The 16,739-nt window shown below is 44.9% G+C and overlaps 1 protein-coding gene across 6 annotated transcripts in view; it reads right to left on the minus strand.

Annotated features, from left to right (window-relative positions):
* vps13c (vacuolar protein sorting 13 homolog C) overlaps positions 1-16,739 on the minus strand; it is a 49,475-nt gene that overhangs the window by 16,925 nt on the left and 15,811 nt on the right. For 4 of the 6 annotated variants that reach the window (XM_062471362.1, XM_062471360.1, XM_062471361.1 and 1 more), the window contains 38 exons: positions 16,591-16,733; positions 15,648-15,840; positions 15,049-15,163; positions 14,731-14,867; positions 14,509-14,641; positions 14,113-14,230; positions 13,793-13,925; positions 13,549-13,624; positions 12,866-12,969; positions 12,372-12,525; positions 12,017-12,096; positions 11,757-11,816; positions 11,036-11,186; positions 10,728-10,844; positions 10,339-10,442; positions 9,933-10,100; positions 9,437-9,472; positions 7,791-8,095; positions 7,548-7,695; positions 7,319-7,427; positions 7,080-7,213; positions 6,783-6,939; positions 6,609-6,688; positions 6,055-6,114; positions 5,547-5,703; positions 4,341-4,460; positions 4,084-4,187; positions 3,740-3,907; positions 3,330-3,634; positions 3,035-3,182; positions 2,643-2,799; positions 2,383-2,504; positions 1,921-2,090; positions 1,472-1,734; positions 1,057-1,280; positions 831-923; positions 338-703; positions 79-168 (listed from right to left, as the gene is read on the minus strand). In XM_062471362.1, coding sequence (XP_062327346.1) covers positions 79-168; positions 338-703; positions 831-923; positions 1,057-1,280; positions 1,472-1,734; positions 1,921-2,090; positions 2,383-2,504; positions 2,643-2,799; positions 3,035-3,182; positions 3,330-3,634; positions 3,740-3,907; positions 4,084-4,187; positions 4,341-4,460; positions 5,547-5,703; positions 6,055-6,114; positions 6,609-6,688; positions 6,783-6,939; positions 7,080-7,213; positions 7,319-7,427; positions 7,548-7,695; positions 7,791-8,095; positions 9,437-9,472; positions 9,933-10,100; positions 10,339-10,442; positions 10,728-10,844; positions 11,036-11,186; positions 11,757-11,816; positions 12,017-12,096; positions 12,372-12,525; positions 12,866-12,969; positions 13,549-13,624; positions 13,793-13,925; positions 14,113-14,230; positions 14,509-14,641; positions 14,731-14,867; positions 15,049-15,163; positions 15,648-15,840; positions 16,591-16,733 — 5,502 coding nt within the window. The remainder of the gene's footprint in view (positions 1-78; positions 169-337; positions 704-830; positions 924-1,056; positions 1,281-1,471; positions 1,735-1,920; positions 2,091-2,382; positions 2,505-2,642; positions 2,800-3,034; positions 3,183-3,329; positions 3,635-3,739; positions 3,908-4,083; positions 4,188-4,340; positions 4,461-5,546; positions 5,704-6,054; positions 6,115-6,608; positions 6,689-6,782; positions 6,940-7,079; positions 7,214-7,318; positions 7,428-7,547; positions 7,696-7,790; positions 8,096-9,436; positions 9,473-9,932; positions 10,101-10,338; positions 10,443-10,727; positions 10,845-11,035; positions 11,187-11,756; positions 11,817-12,016; positions 12,097-12,371; positions 12,526-12,865; positions 12,970-13,548; positions 13,625-13,792; positions 13,926-14,112; positions 14,231-14,508; positions 14,642-14,730; positions 14,868-15,048; positions 15,164-15,647; positions 15,841-16,590; positions 16,734-16,739) is intronic. The other 2 variants (XM_062471363.1, XM_062471364.1) reach the window with 1 other exon arrangement.

The following is a 16,739-nucleotide window of genomic DNA, read 5'->3' on the forward strand; positions in this document are numbered from 1 at the left end:
TGTAATGTAAATGTAAATACTGTGGCAGTTAACTACTGCACTGCCCTCGTCAGTGTGATGGCTGGAGCTCTCGTCTACCTCCAGTTTGAGGTTCCATCTCTTCTTGCCATCGTCCACTCTCTCAATCAGGGGCTCCCACACTGCATGAGTCTCGTTGAAGTAGTTCACCTGAGACCAGACGACACACACTCAGCCTTCCTGCACATGCCTGGCGCTTACTGGGACCACGAAAGCAAGTCGAGTAACAAACACAATATCCCACACGATCTGTCTGAAAGTGAATATCCGGTAAGGTGTTTCCATAAGAAGGTGTCTTCAGACGTTCCCCCACTCTCACCTCTAGGGTCATGTCGGCGTTGAGGTGCAGCAGAGACGACCAGTTCTTGGCCGTCCCAGAGAAGGAGGACTCCGCCAGCAGAAGCGGCACTGTCCTGTGACCCAGGCCGGACTCCATGGTCACCTGGACCACCTTGACGTCCACGGCGAAGCTCTCGCCCATGTTCCCCCCGTCCTGGTCCCTGAAGCTCTCAGTGACCTCGGAGGCTGCATCCACCCCCAGGAACCAGTAGTTGCAGGCATAGATGTTCATGACCGACCACAGGGAGCTGACCTCCTCGTTGGTCTGCTCGCTCTGCTCGTCCTTGGATTTGGTTGTCATGGCCGCGGTGATGGTCATGACAGTGTTGAGGATGACTGGAGAGATCTGGAGAAGACGGATGTTTGAAAATGTTACCAACATGGGAAAAGTGTGATCAATGATGTGTTTTTTGCTTAGTGTTGGACCTTAACAGTACAACTTACTTCAAATTTGAATTAAAAGTGCAATGTACCTTAACAATGACTTCTTCCACAGTCAGAGATCCATTTAGAGGTTGCTTGGGCAGGGTTGTAGTTTCCAGGGCAACAGAACACGGCTTCAAAACCTATGAAGCAATACCCAATGTGGATTATAATGAGTGAGGTGAACAAACAGCAAAAAAAAAAAAAAAAAAAAAAAAAAAAAAGAACAATCTACAAATGTACATGTATCACAACTCATCAAAATCCTCATGGTACCGTGGTGACAGATTTGTCCTCCTTGTTCCTAATAAAGGAGCAGGCCAGGACTTTGAGCTCCCGCAGATTGGCCCTGATATTCTGGGTGCCATCGTCCTGGGCCTTCAGGCAGAAGTCACACTGGAAGGAGGCCACCAGAGCAGGGGCGTCAGCCTTCATCAGGTTGGCCACAAACACCACCTCTGGGTCCACCACCACCGCCCGCAGCTTGGTCTTGGGCATGGCTGGGGTGGAGCAGAGAGAGGGCCAAATGGTTTTACAATTCATATTTGTTTCAGAGGAAAAAGTGTTTGGATGTAGTCAAATATTATACACTACAATGTACTCTAGCTAGTTACACATATTCTCAGTTCACTGCGATGTCACAACAAAAATGCAAGTCTTTTATTTTGGATGAATCACCAGATGTCCTCACCAGAGTTGGTGCGAGCGCGAGGCTCTGCAAGCTGTTTGAGTGGCAGCTGGATGGTCTTGTCGGGCTGGGCGGTGCGCGTGGGCACTGGAGGGCTCTGGGGCATGGCCTGGATGAAGAAGTCTGCCACGGCCATGAGAAACTCCACGCTGGCGCACAGGTAGAGGTTCTGCAGCACAGCTACCACCTCCCGCTCCTGGGCGCTCTGTCGGTACGTCACGTCGATCATGGCCTGGTCGCTCTCTTCATCACGCTTGCCCACCATCCTGCGGTTAACAGGAAAGGGGTAAGGCTGGCATGTAGGTTCAATTCTGACCTACAATCAAGTCAACTGAATGAGCGGGTGAGTTACAGCGCGTGGATCCTTCAACATTAGCTGCTGTTCAGTCACCCCCTCACCAGAACATGGACCCAGGACATGACCCAGCAGGTCTGACCTGATCCTCTCTCACCGTGAGGTGACCCTCTGCATGCCCGTCCTCAGGTCGTCCAGGGTACAGGCCGTGAGGATGGTGTTGACCTCCATGGTGTCGTTGTTGAACATCTTCCCTGAAGCCTTCATCAGATGGAGGGTAAATTCCCCCAGTCGCATGCCACACTGGTGCTGGCTCACAGCTGCTTTCTGTCAGGGACCACGGACAAACAGGTCACTTCGCCAGCAAAAAATCAATAATTGCTGAACCGTTGTGCCAAACATGTCAGTTAAGAAAATGTAGTAATTACATCCAGTTCACTGCTTGGAACAATAAGTTCCTAAGCGTTCAGATTGAGAGTTTATGTTGTAGCACATTAACAATAAACTACGTCTGCTTAAGAAAACATTGCCATTCCTGAGTAATTAGTACAAGATACTAACTACTGTGTTTATGTTTGTCCTCGAAGCTTTGTGCATCTATGAAACGCTGGGCAGCTACCTGTTTAGGATCGTCGCTGTAGAGGACCAGCCCTAGTGACTCAATGTTAAAATTGAACGTCATAGTTGCCAGGGGCTCGTCTTCCTCTTCGTCATTACATTCATGTTGTTTCTCAAAGCCACCTTGGGGAAAAGAGAAAAATAGCAAGATATTGAAATACATCAAATTAACACACACACACACACACTAATAACATTTCCATCCCGATATTCACAGACTGGATTCAGTTTGTGTTCTACGGTTTGCTTGAGCCTTCTAACCTTTAACAGGGGAGCCCGTCTTCCACTGTGGAGTGATTGCCAGTCTCTGAGAAGCTTCAACACTGGTCTGGGGTTCAGACTGCAGGCTGCTAGCCTCTCCAATGTTCTCCGTCAGGATCTTCAACAGAACTGTCAGATCGCCCTGACTCAAGGCAACCTGAGGAGGACCCAAGGACCAACACTTGACTTAAGCTAATCTTGCTAGTGAAACATGGTAAACAGTTGACTGTAAGGCTAGTTTACTGCTGAATTATTGATTTAAGGCACAACAGAGTTCAACAAAGAGTCTGCTTTGTGACACTATTGTAGCAAAGACCCTTATACCCTTGTTCATAACTGGCGAAAAAGAGTGTATGATGAAACTATGTACACATCGGTATGTATACACGTACCTTCATGGGCTTTAAGTCTCCATCGATCTCGATGGCGGACATCTTGGGGTACCATGCCGCTGCCAGGTTCCTCTTCACAGTCAGGACCAGGTTGAGAGGCTCCAGGAGCTCAGTGGCAGGCGGAGAGGACTCCGTATCCAAGCAAATTCTGAGGGAACATAGATTAGTAAATAGACTTACAAACGTATGTACTAGTAGTTTTGTTATATGAATATATATATGTTATATGATGAAATATTTTAAAGTATATCTTGACTTTTGCTAAATGATGGCATGCAATGAAAGAAAAGCAGACCTGGAAAGTTTAAGCTGCGTGAGTTGTATGTCCATGTTATCAATAACTGCAGGCAGAGGACAGCCCTCTACAGGAAGCAGAGAGAAACTGTTGCCCACGGTGATCAGACCCAGGTCCACCTCCAGTGCATTGTGGGAGTCGGAGGACTGTGGTATGATGATGAGGGGGGCCTTCAGCCGGATGTCCATGGAGAGACGGAAGCTCTTCTGGGCAAAGTCCCTGACGCTGGAGGCTGCCTTCTCTGCTGCCTGAGCAGTGGCTGCACTCAGGGCCTCTTTAGCTGTCTGGAAGTTGTTGGTGAAGTTCTGAGAAAAGAAAGAACATTTTCAACATATCCACTTTTGAAAAATACACATAACATGTCATCAGGAAGCCTGCTTCAATGTGAAAATGAACGTGTGAAGACTTACCAGTAAAGACATAACAAATTTGTGGAGGTAGACCACTTGGATGCAGCCCACGTTTAGCTTGAGCTTGCCGTCCACCTTTGATGTGTCGGCGTATCCGGCTCCTTCCGTAGCTTTGGGGGTCAGACTCATGGCAAAACTGAACACCTCGTCCCCTACTATTGAGATAGCCTGCAAGAAGAAAGAAAACAAGTTACAAGCTTTTTTTCAGTACTAAATGTCAAATTCCTGTCCTAAATTAAATGTAATGACAGCAGCATTTACCCATTATAATGATGTATTTGTCCACAATGATGCAGCAAATGCCAATATTACAAAGTGAGTTGGCAGTATGATGCCGTTCTTGCCTTTTTGTGAATACTTTTAGGATCAACATTAATGACGATGAAATCCCTCAGACGGGAGGATATGTGTGTTTGGGGTCCTTGCATCAGCAGAGATCCATCAATGCCTAAACCAGAACAAAACATTTTCTATTAAACTCTTTACACACGCTCAAGTCAGCCATCATGTTGGACAGAAGTCCAGCACCACATCCATAGTAGGAGGAGGCGTTCAAATGAACTTGTTCAGAGTTCAAGGTTACGGTCGAGTAAACGGTTACCTTGGATCTTGATGTCGGCCATGTTGCTTCTCTGGTCACACACTAGGACGTTGAAGGCCCCTAGCCGCATTGTGATCTTCAGATCTATCACGTCACTGTCCGAAGGTGAACCTAGAGCAGCTGGCATGGAAACGGGCAGTGTCAAAAATGCAGTTGATCATAGAAAAAGCCACGTATCCCTGAAAACCAATAAATGAGGATGAATTCACTGAGATAACACAATGGTGGACTCAAAACCGCACGCACTCAATGTTCTGCATTAATCACATTTTGAATGACCGATACCCCGTATGACATAATGGATGGTCTGTTATGCAGAGGGCCCTTTGTGAAGCTGTTTCCAGACTGCGGTTTCCATCATCTGGCTATGAGAGAGCAGAGAGGGAGATTTGGAATCCACCCACACTTAACAGCACTCAACAGAAATACAGGGTCCTTCAGGTGAACAAGGCTCAGAAGTGTGTGGGGGTCTATTTTTAAAACATTCTAGACAGGCTATAGGCTATAATCACAAAGGGTCCCACTGCTCTATTGACACTGTAACCCATTATGGGAAATGGGTCAAGCTGTAAATGTTGTGTGTAACTTGTGTGTGCAAAGGCAGTAGAGTACTTACAGTATGACATGAGCATTGAATACACAGATAATGAGGTAGTGGGTTGAAGTGGATGGCCTACTTATGGTGTTTGCCTGACCAGTATCTGGTCACTGTTTTGACTTTGCTGTTTAAACCTGTTAGGGCAGGAAAAGCCTCTGGGACTGTTTAAACTGTATTTGTATACATCTGTTTGACTGTAGTATGTGCTGTCTCTCTTGACTTTTTACTACTGTATATTAACCCTTGCTGTGCCCTCCTCTCCCCATCTCTCTCTCACATGTTTGAACACAATGACAGGGTATTTGAACACACACACACAGTAATGACTTACCTCCCAGAGATAATCTGGCACTGTTTTCTCACCAATGTGTTTGAATCAGTTTTCAGTCACATAACAGGAATTCAGTATTTACCCTGGTCAAATCCTTGCCCTACCTTGTTTGTGTGTGTATGAGGGAGGGTCTAGTTCAGTGGTAGAGCATTTCCCTGTTTATCAAGTGATCCCAGGTTTAAATCCACCCCGTAAATGTCACAAAAAAACGAAACATGTCTGAATACATTATTTATTATTGCAACGTGTGTGAATGTGGGTGTTTAAATGTGCTTACTTGACTTGGCTGAGGCGGCCCTGCTCTCCCCCTTAATCTGTCTGGGTTCCCTCTCTGGTGAGGGCGGGCTGCTGGGGCGCAGGGCCGCAGACAGGAAGTTGATGGTGGACAGCAGAGCCTCAGTGTGTAGCAACAGGTCCAGAGATGAGAATGTCACCTATACAGAGATGGAGGGGGGTGGCAATGGAAGAGAGAATGAAGTTGGAGATGGAGAGAGAGACAAAAGGGTGAGAAAAAGAGAAAGGGAGATATGAGGGGTCCGAGATGAGGCCAGTCGGAGTCACTTTATTCAGTCTCCCGGGCAGATAATCCAACTGGGACATTTTGAAGTCACACAAAGAGACAGGGCTGTCGGCGGGCTTCACACAGTTTTATTTATGACCCTTCAAAGCCATAAAGGAATTACAATGACTGATGTGTATTAATAATCTTGCACATGAATGTGAATCAAGCGTATGCAGACAAGACTGTCATTTAATGGCCAACAACAGTCGATGGGCTCACTTACATCCATCCTCTGCTCGATGTTGTTGTAGATCGTTGCAAAATTCGGCCCATTTCTGTCAGCCTGAAGAAAGAAAAAGTGCAGTCATAAAGACCGTGATTGACAATCTTGCTTAGCGATATTATTTCCCATGGAGTTTTTCTGTGAAAGAAATGTTATTCCACCCCATCGTTTATCAACATATCGGAACCATTCTCACCCCCTCCCATTTCATCCAGCATTGTGCAAGCCTGCATCATCGTCATCACCATCCCAGCTGATGTTTGCTCGTGAAATTAACAAGTCTCTGAACTGTCTACAATGTAGACCATTACTGTACCTAAATGGAACTGAACTAAAAAAAGCTCCAGGACATAACTGGGTTGCCCTGACGCCAAACACCACAGGTGCTCAGCACAAAAAGCATGGCCTTAGAAAAGGCTGTCTTGGGATATAATATGGCATCATGCCTCTGTCAACGTGATTGTCTGTTTAACAAGCCTGTCTGTCTATCTTTCAGCCTGGTGAGTCAGTATTCAAACCTTAGCATTGAAATACAAAGATAAAGTAGGAGTCACCTTAAAGTATTGCACTTTGAGAAGCTCAGCACCAGGCTCCACCGAAGAACTGATCAGACACAGCGGCTCGCCACTGGAATCTGCACAGAGAAACCAAACACATTTTCAAGTGTATGAGCAATAATAAAAAGGTGTACAGTGGCATGCATTTCCGACTCGGAAACGGAAACTGACCGGCAAATTCCAGGCATTTCATGGTGATCTTCTTGATGTATGTGGTGGCATCCATGTCGTACTTTCGGACTTTGGTGTTTATACCTAGGTGAGCCACATGCAGAACCAGGAATGGATTCTCCTTCTCCTCCCTGGTCTTTTGCAGTTTCAGCACCACCTGAAGAGATGGAAATGTAGAAATGTCTGTATATAAGCTGTCATCTACAAAAGTCTGAAGGACAGTTGGGCCAAATGCATTTTCTTGGATGGTGGACAAGCCCGGCTAGGATAAGGTGTAGGGGTCCAACTGTACTGTACCTCCTTGATTTCAAAGTTGAGGAGGACATTGACTGTGTTTTCACTGGGGCCTCCGTTTGTCAAAGCATGCCGACTTTCAGAACCAATTGGTAAAGACACCATGTCTATCTGCTGTTCGGCCATTTCTGCTTTCTCTGTAAATAAGGGAGTCCAATGGAGGCAAAGACAGACCGTGTAGTTCATCTTTCAGAGATGTAAAGTCATTTTCATTGTTGACTGGTTCTGTCAATCATTCTTACCTTGTGCCACCTGCCTCTTCACATCCATGCTGTGCTCTTTGCTTCCCTCCCCTATGTTCTCAACCAGAATCTTCATCAGAACTGCAAAATCTTCTTGCCCAAGTGCCATCTGCGACAAGGGAAAAGAGCAGGCTTAAGAAAACATGCCATGCCAAACTTTGAGAACTCACTCAGAATATTGCTGTCTTCTACTACAGGGGATTGGAAGTGATATAGGTGATGCACCTACGTTCATAGACTTGAGAACGCCCTGGACCTGGACCCCAGGGATCTTTGTGAACCATGAGGCTGCCAGGTTGCGGTGGACAAGCAGTTCCAAGTTTATTGGCTGGAGGATCTCGATGTCTGGCTGTGGAGAACCTTGTTTCAAACTAGTTCTAAAAGAAAAGATAAGATACAATAATTATTGATAAACTCTACTACCCCGCAAGAGTACATATATGCTCACAAACACAAACACACACACACACACCTGGACAACTTGAGGTGGTTGAGCTTCACATCCATCTTCTCTACCACGGCTGGGAGAGGAAGCCCTTCGGCTGACATCAGACTGAAACTGTTGCCCACGGTGATCAGACCCAGGTCCACCACAAAGGCATTGTGGGAGTCGGAGGACTGTGGTATGATGATGAGGGGGGCCTTCAGCCGGATGTCCATGGAGAGACGGAAGCTCTTCTGGGCAAAGTCCCTGACGCTAGAGGCTGCCTTCTCTGCTGCCTGAGCAGTGGCTGCACTCAGGGCCTCTTTAGCTGTCTGGAAGTTGTCCACAAACCTCTGGGAAACATAGCAGATTCCAATCAATACAATAAAAATGGTCTGAGATTGTCTGTGCATGAATCCATAAGTATGTAAGCCATGATGAGGATCAAGAAAGCACAGTTAGAAGGAGTTGTTGGAAATGTGTGAGAATTTCACGACCCCAAGGTGATTTGGTGATAGGCATTCATGCAAGGAAATGTATTAAGTAAGTAATACAAATGTTTAGGCTAGTTAGAAATTACTCAATGTCAATTTACTCAAGTGAATTCTCACACATGTATGACAGGGACAACAAGAGAAGGAAGAAAATACAGAGTAGGCAAGTTTACAAATGGCAGTTGAGTGATATTAGAAGCGTTTATGAAAAAGTGAGGTTTGGTTACTCTTACATGTTGTGTATGAAAAGCATTCCTTTTTCGTGCTCAGACAAACCATTCCAGTACAGATAACTACCCAAAGTGCTGACAAGATACTAAAAGGCAGGAGACATACTAACATGCGAACAAGACCCATAGCATCATATTCAGTGTCAAAACAGACGTCTGCATCCAACAAATGCACATATCAAGCTATAGTTTGCTAGCCTCAATCTCTTCACCAGATGTGCTTGTTCGTTTAACGGCTGCTTGTACTCCAAGTTGATATGAACTTTTCACAAATAGGTCACTATCCTCAAGTAAATATCTGAAACGCAGCTGTACAACATTTAGTCAAATATGGCTACCATACCAAATACAATCTGAATTCAATCAAATATGAATTAGGAGTGCTTTTCATTTTTTATAGTTCACACAACTCAACATTTAGGTCACACAATAGGAGTGGTGGTGAAACACACACAAAAAGGTGGACCTAGCAAGATGATATTGTCATCAACATTGAGACTTCTTCCTGTTCACATACATCAATACAAACTTTACACTTCATATCTGAGTTGGTGTTTCAGTTGATGTTTGTGAGTGAAAGGTCAGGCCAGTGTTTCAAAGAACATTGACATGCACAGTCAACATCCTAAAGGGTTTTGAAGGAGGCTTCACACTAACCCACTTGCTAAAACAGGGGATGCATGTGTCTTACAGTGGAGTGTAAACATTAAGGACATGGTTTTCTGACAAAGTTAAGCCAGATCCCAAATCAAAAACTTTCACCTGGAAAAACTACACTTAAGGTGCATTTTTGGAAAAGTGTTAGTCTTGGGTAAAGTATTAGAACACTGTCTCTAGTTCCCCAAAAAACTGGTCTGGCTTACAAAGTGACATTAGTCTAAAGTGTGGATTTAAAGTGTGATAGCATCGTTGGATAAAGCTGCAAAGCAAAGGTTTAATGCAGTTTAATGCTTCATGCCAAAGCATGTACCTCATCAGGAGAGGGATACTGATAGCTAAAAGAGGCCTGGAAAGAACAAGACAGATTTAGGAAGGAGAGAAATAAATGAAAGCAAATCCACAGCAAACATGCTCTGATACAAGAAAGAGAACACAGAAGCATCCTCTGGATGATTCCATCATAAAGAGGTCGAAAGAAGAATTTTACAAAAGCTTAAGGACAGTTTTGGCAAAGAAAAGTGAATTGTACAGTTTACTACAACAACAAAAACATTATGGATGCTTTGCTTAGTACCGTACACATTTATGAATCAAAGCATACATCGCCATCCATAATAATAATAATTTGCTAAACATACAACAAACTGATTTAAAAATAATAATATTTGCAATTGATCTGCAGTCAAATACTCAGTCACTGAGCGATACCCATCCCCATTTATTGTTATCTTGCTAAACTCTACTACAATTAGTTTTGTGTTTGTAGGAACTAACAGATATGCATTGCTGGTATAGCTCGCTCTCACCAGCAGTGACATGAGAAACTTGTGGAGGTAGACAATCTTGATGCAGCCTAGTCTCATGGTGACCTTCCCGTCCACCTTGGAGGTGTCAGAGTAGGCCTCGCCCTCTGTGGCACAGGGGTACAGCGACAACTTGAAGCTGAACACCTCCTCCCCCATGATAGACACCGCCTACAGGAAGTCACAGAACATCAGGTGTTTGCTATATGGTGTTCTGAAACATGTTGTATTCACCAAACAGAATAACATGCATGATTCGTTAATTATGTACCTACTTCTCTGTGTAAAACTCGCAATTATCGACATACAAATAATAAATGCAACAAGAGCAATGTGTAATCCTACTGGTTTTAAGGCAAAAATGCAACACACGCAAGGTAAAATACAATACATACTTATACATACTTACTTTTTTGTGAATTGTTTTGGGGTCAACATCCATCACTACAATGTCTCTGAGCCTTGCAAACACTTCTGTCTGTTTGGCCTGAACCAGCACAGAAGCATCAATACCTAATGAAGGAAATGATGAACGGAATGTGTACTTCATGCACCAACAGAATACATTCATCTGAAGTGCATATTGATGATCTAAATGAGCTGAATCCTTTATTGTTTCACAATCATTCCCATTATATTTCATTCCATTTAACAGAAGCTTTTATGCAAAGCAACAGACAAATAGTGCATAAAGAACAGCTGAAGATCCAGGGTCTGAAGTGCTTAGTTCTAACAGAATAATTGTCAGAGTCAAGGACCAGTGTGTATTTTGGAGCCACAGTGCACAGTAGAACTTACCCTGGACTCTGATATCAGCGATGTTCCGTCGGTCATCACAGACCTCCACGCGGAAACAACCCAACATGGCAAACAACTTAAAATTGAAGACGTTGGCATCTTTGGATCCTTTCAACACTGCAAAGCATAGGGAATTGTAAACTAAGTTATTTGAAATCCTCCAGTGACCAAATAAATGTCCCCTTTTGAGGGATAATTAAAATGTTCTTGAGACAATATTTGGCTGACGAAACCATACGGATGTTGAGACGGTCCAATAGAATGTGAGGCTCCTTGAGGTGCATGCGAGTGAGGCAAGGTCAGTATACCTGTCCTGCCTTGTCGGCCTTTCTGCACCTGCGTCTTGGCCTCACGCTCCTTAATGGTGGTGAGCTCTTGCGGCACGGCAGTGTTCAGATAGTTTATGGTAGACAGCAGAGCTTTGGTATGGAGAAGGAAGTCCAACGAGGAGAACTCCACCTGTATACACACACGGTCACATCACTACAAAGCTGCAGGCACTAGACATGTTTGGAACAACAGCCTGACCACTATGGGACTACAGTCCAATCCAATTATTTGGGTATAAAATAAAGAATATGTCGCTAATATGTCCAAAAATGTAGATCTGCCAGGAAATACTGTACAGTATATTAGTAAGCCTCTATTAGAAACATTTACTTAAGGGAACAAAAAGCTATTCAAACAAATAATTTACAAATATTTGCTACCTCTAAATAATTTTGTAAAAACCTATTTCTGTAAAACAAAAGGCGTTATATAATCTATATGGTATGGCTAATCGGTTATGATCATGTGGAACTTGCCACAGTGATGACATAGAAAAGTGAGGACCTTAAATGCAGCTTTAAGTATTTAAGTACTTTAAGTGTATAAAATAGTCCCGTGCTAAGTGTTTTATAGTCTGTCAATGCTAAAGTTCAGTGCTGACAAATGGTGTTTGATAAACACATTACACGGCACCTCCTCATACAGCATCTACTGTCTGTTGTCTCGGCAACAGAGAAGAAACACCAATGAATCACCCACCTTCAGTGTTTGCTCAGTATTGTCAAACATGGTTTGGAAGTTTGGACCATTAGTATCAGCCTGGAAAAAATAATTAAACAAACCAAAACAAAGGGATGAAAACAAGTATGCGACTACTTTGGGCCATAAAGATAGACCACAATTATGTTTTAATCATAACACTTACCAAAATAGCTACTTTTACTTGTTCACTTTGCGTTAAAGTGGAAAGCTTTTGGAGTGAATTAGAGGCAAACAAAGGGCTTGTGAGGTCCACTTACTTTGATGTATTCCACCTTTAGTAGGTCACAGCCCTGCTTGTCAGAAGAGCTGATTAGGTGAAGAGGCTGATTTTGGGCATCTGAGAGACAAAAAAGGAGATCATAACTTGTGTTCACTCAAGGTTGTATTCTAATAAAACAGCGTTTCCACCGCAATAACCTGATTGGAGCTGTTACTCTCAAGTTATATGCGGAATCATCTGTGCGCATTAACATGACAGTAGTAAGTGAAACAGCTGTCGTTTTTTCGATGGTACCATCGATACCATACCATTTGGCCTTTTGGTTTCAGAAAGAGAGGAAGCACTCAATGACTCACAGAACCAAGTTAGTGTGTGTGTGCCCTAATCCTAACCTCTGATTTCCCAGTAGTCCAGGCCTACTTTGCGGAGGTAGGAGGTGATGGACAGATCATAGGTCCTCATCTTGCCCTCGGCTCCCAGCTGGGTGACGCTGAGGGCCAGCACGGTGTTCTCCTGGTCTGCCTGACGAGTCAACTCTAGAAGCACCTGAGCAGGGACACAATGACACACACGTGCACACACTCGTGCGCACACACACGTGCACACACACACACGTGCACACACACATTACAGGTAGGTGTAAGTTCCTTTTACAAATAACAAAAGAAAACATGATTGTTCGACAATACGTCATGTCTAATCTAACAATTTGATGGTTCCTGCCTAAGACATACCGTCCATCACAAATAGGCTTCAGTCCACTACTAGTGAAAGTTGTTTCACAAGATCACAACATACCAACTTTTTCTTAAGTCGTGATCATGAGAATACAACAACACAAAATATTTTTTACACATAATATCTTTCATCCATAAGTCTTCTGTACCGCTTTGACTTCAAACTTGAACTGCACGTCAGTGAGCTCCTCACTGGCCGAGCGCCGGTGGTCTTCATTCATCATGGACCTCTCACTGGCATCCTCATCAGAATCTATGGAAGAGCAGAACATGGACACATTTTTCTGTACTGTAGAAGTCATACATGCAGCAATGAATAGTCACCATCTATTGACTAAAGAATTCATGACATAGAAATGTATACCTTCCTATGCACACTCCTATGGGAAATATACCCTTCCTAAATAGTAGGGAGTCAGGTGGCTGAGCGGTGAGGGAAGCGGGCTAGTAATCAGAAGGTTGCCAGTTCGATTCCCGGCTGTGCCAAATGACCTTCACCCTACTTGCCTCAGGGAGAATGTCCCTGTACTTACTGTAAGTCGCTCTGGATAAGAGCGTCTGCTAAATGACTAAATGTAAATCCTAATCTACAGCCAGTTGTTTTCTTGTCCTAGGATTAGGGTTGAAATCCAGTAAGGATAAGGTAATTCTGCATCTGAGCCCAAGGGCAATTTCTACCTGGAGAGGCAATTGTGGGGATAATGGTCTCTCCAGACACCCGGTGGGGGCGCTGTTGTTTCACAGCTCTTCACTGATCTTTGTCACTTGCCAACTGTGCTTACCTATACCTTTCCTAGTTTATCAAGAGAGTGAATGTACATGAAATCAATACCTGTTTCCATTGCATATGGAAGAGTTGAGGGGTTTATACTTAGAACTCTTGGTCTGGTATCAGCTAGCGCCAGCACCTAGAAATACATGTACCTTATTAATATTGGTAGGATGAATTGTACACATTTTCCACAGCATTTACAATATTATTCCTAACATAACCCAAAATGTCCAAAACGGCCCAGTGTATCTACACAGCCCTAAAATCCTGTGTGTGTGGTTTTAATGGACTGTACTAAGTGTACCTTCCCAGTAGGGGTGGAGGGGGTTGAGCCCTTAAGGGGCAGGGGGATGCTGTTGACCAGGTCTAGAACACCTTGGATCTTCTGGTCTGAGATCTTCACATGGAGCAATGGCAGTTCCCCTGACACTTTGAACCTGTCACACAAACCAATACCTTACCTATAGACCTTTGGTGATATTTGTAATAATCCCAATTTAAATGTCGAAAACCATTGTGATACTAGTTTAAAAAAGCAATGAAAAGAGGTTTTAATGAATAAATAATTTGACATAAAAATGTGAGGCCACGACCAAAATGTATCTTTGGCCTGAGACGGTGTACCTGGCCATTCTGGCGTCGTTGTCCACCATGCATTTAGCCAGCTGGACGGTGAAGTCCATTGGCTGGAGGATGTGCTGCATGGACGAGCCCTGTAGGCGAGCAGTTTTCCATGTCTCCCCTGGGGAGAGAGATGCAGAGAGATCTGCATGGGCACCAAGACAACTCTGCAACAACGTCATCTCCAAAAGTAGGCAAATGTAGGTACACATACAGTATTATGAAATATAACATAATATATATATAGAAATTATGAATACATTGACACATTTTATAATTATTATGTTTCCATCTTATACTCCTTTTGCCATTTGTAATACTGTGTGTGTGTGTGTGTGTGTGTGTGAGAGAGAGTGTGTGTGTGTGCGAGAGGGTGTGTGTGTGAGAGTGTGTGTGTACCTGACTTGCTGTAGAGCACCTGGACACTGCGTAGCTCCAGGGAGTATCTCTCATAGGCTCGGTCCATGATCTCCTCCAGGGAGGAGAAGCTGGGAGACGCTGGCTGCTGGTTACCTTGGTCCACACTGTTTAACTACATACAACGCACATTATGAGACACACATACACGTATACGCACACACTCGCACAACATTGCTAATAAGTTAAGGTTCCTTGACTCACTTGTAAACTACCAAAGTCGATGATCATCAGGTCAGTCTTGGGTTGGTAAAAGCCAGACTTGGGCACCAGCAGGTAGGAAGGCTTGAGGTTGATCCTCAGGTCCAGAATCTTACGGTTCTCAATGATGTGTGACAGGCCTGACAGAACATCAAGGTGATAAGCCCCAGCAGCTGCAGAGCAGTTCGCTCGTTTGGAGTACAGGAAGTCAATTGTGCTTTGAAAAACATGAGTGAGAGGATCCCAAACATTGCTCTTTGAAGGCGTACACAAGAGTGTGTGTTTCTAGGTGTTTGTGCAGAGCTGGAGCTGGGTGCGTACCCGTAGCGGTTTTCTCCTTGATCTCCTCCAGCTTCATGAGGGTAGCGGAGGTCAGCACCTCCAGGTCCACGCCTTTCGCCGTCTTAAAGAACTCCGCCATGCTGTTCACTGTCAACTGACGGGCCGACGTCAAAACACATCCATGACATACATTCAGTACAACATGCAGTCAATTCCTTCCGAACAATATGTTGTATTTGAGCTGTAGTGTATAGTAAATCATAAATATCGACATTACACCCTTTAGATAACCCACTACATTATCCACAACATTACCCACAAAGACTTAGCCTCAAGGGAAAATTATATTGATTATTTAATTAACGGTGAGTCATATGTTTGCTGGCTGGACAATGTCTGTTGGTCTGCGGTTAGATACAGGGGGGGCATGTGTGTGTGTGTGCGTGTACAGCTGTGAGGCGAGAAAGAAGAATAGTTAGGAAATATCAGGTCTCTTTTATGAGTTCTACAGGGTGGGCGAGAGGTCAGCGGGAACAGATGTTAGCATCAGTATCTTTGCGTATGTCCACATGTAAACTACACGGAGCCGCAGCACACATGTGCATATACTGCAGGGTGTACTGTGGGTGTCAGAGTACCGCGTCATAGATGATCTCCACAGGCTGCGAGTGCACACGGAGCAGCTGGTCGGCCGGGTTGTCCTCCGGGTTGAGCTCAAACAGGATGCTGAGCAGGGAGGAGGTGGAGCCTCCCACGGAGGCTATGAGGGAGGGGACCTCCCCTTGCTGCTCCAGGCCAGTCACATACCAGTGCTGCAGCCCCGCCTCCACCCTGAGGGGGAAGAGGAAGAGGGGGAGAGGAAGAGGAAGAGGGGGAGAGAAAGAGGAAGAGGGGGAGAGGAAGAGGAAGAGGGGGAGAGGAAGAGGGGGAGAGGAACAGGAAGAGGGGGAGAAGGAGAGGAAGAGGGGGAAAGGAAGAGGGGGAGAGGAAGAGAGGAAGAGGGGGAGAGGAACAGGAAGAGGGGGAGAAGGAGAGGAAGAGGGGGAAAGGAAGAGGGGGAGAGGAAGAGAGGAAGAGGGGGAGAGGAACAGGAAGAGGGGGAGAGGAAGAAGTGAGTGAAAAGAATGAAAGCGAGAATGAGTGTGTACTGCGGAGTTGGATACCTGGACATAATGTGTACGTGTGTTTGTCAGGGAGTGAGTCAATTAGTTTACGGGTTTCCAGTCACAAAGTGTGTGTGCATGTGTGTGCAACTTGCACGTGTAACTACCGTGCAACTGAGTGGCAACCATCTAATCTTGGTCAAGAGCTATTGCAGGCTAGATACCAAGTGCCATCGCTGTGAGCCAGTACTATGTTACATTAAGGTTCGATGTGCATATTTCCGCTGTTGGGTTACACCCAAATCAGAGCAGGGTTTCTATTTGATGTGCACTGATGAGTTGCTTTATCTGATGGGAGAAGCGCAGTTGTTGGACTATCCACTTGACACAGATAGACAGGTGTTCACGTGGTCCTTTCACAGTGTGCGTGCGTGCGTGCATGCGAGCGAGCGAGAGAGAGAGAGACAGGTGGACCTACTTGATAGCCTGTGCCCCGGGCCTCTGAGATATGCTGGTGCTCAGGTCGATCATCTGGACCTTGAGGATCTCTGGAACGTTAGGCTCCTCCCTCAGCGTGATGGACGTCCTGAAGAGCTTGAAGGTGATGATCACTGCCACATACTGGAA

The sequence above is a fragment of the Osmerus eperlanus genome, chromosome 10, assembly GCF_963692335.1.
Source record: "Osmerus eperlanus chromosome 10, fOsmEpe2.1, whole genome shotgun sequence".
Lineage (NCBI taxonomy): Eukaryota > Metazoa > Chordata > Actinopteri > Osmeriformes > Osmeridae > Osmerus > Osmerus eperlanus.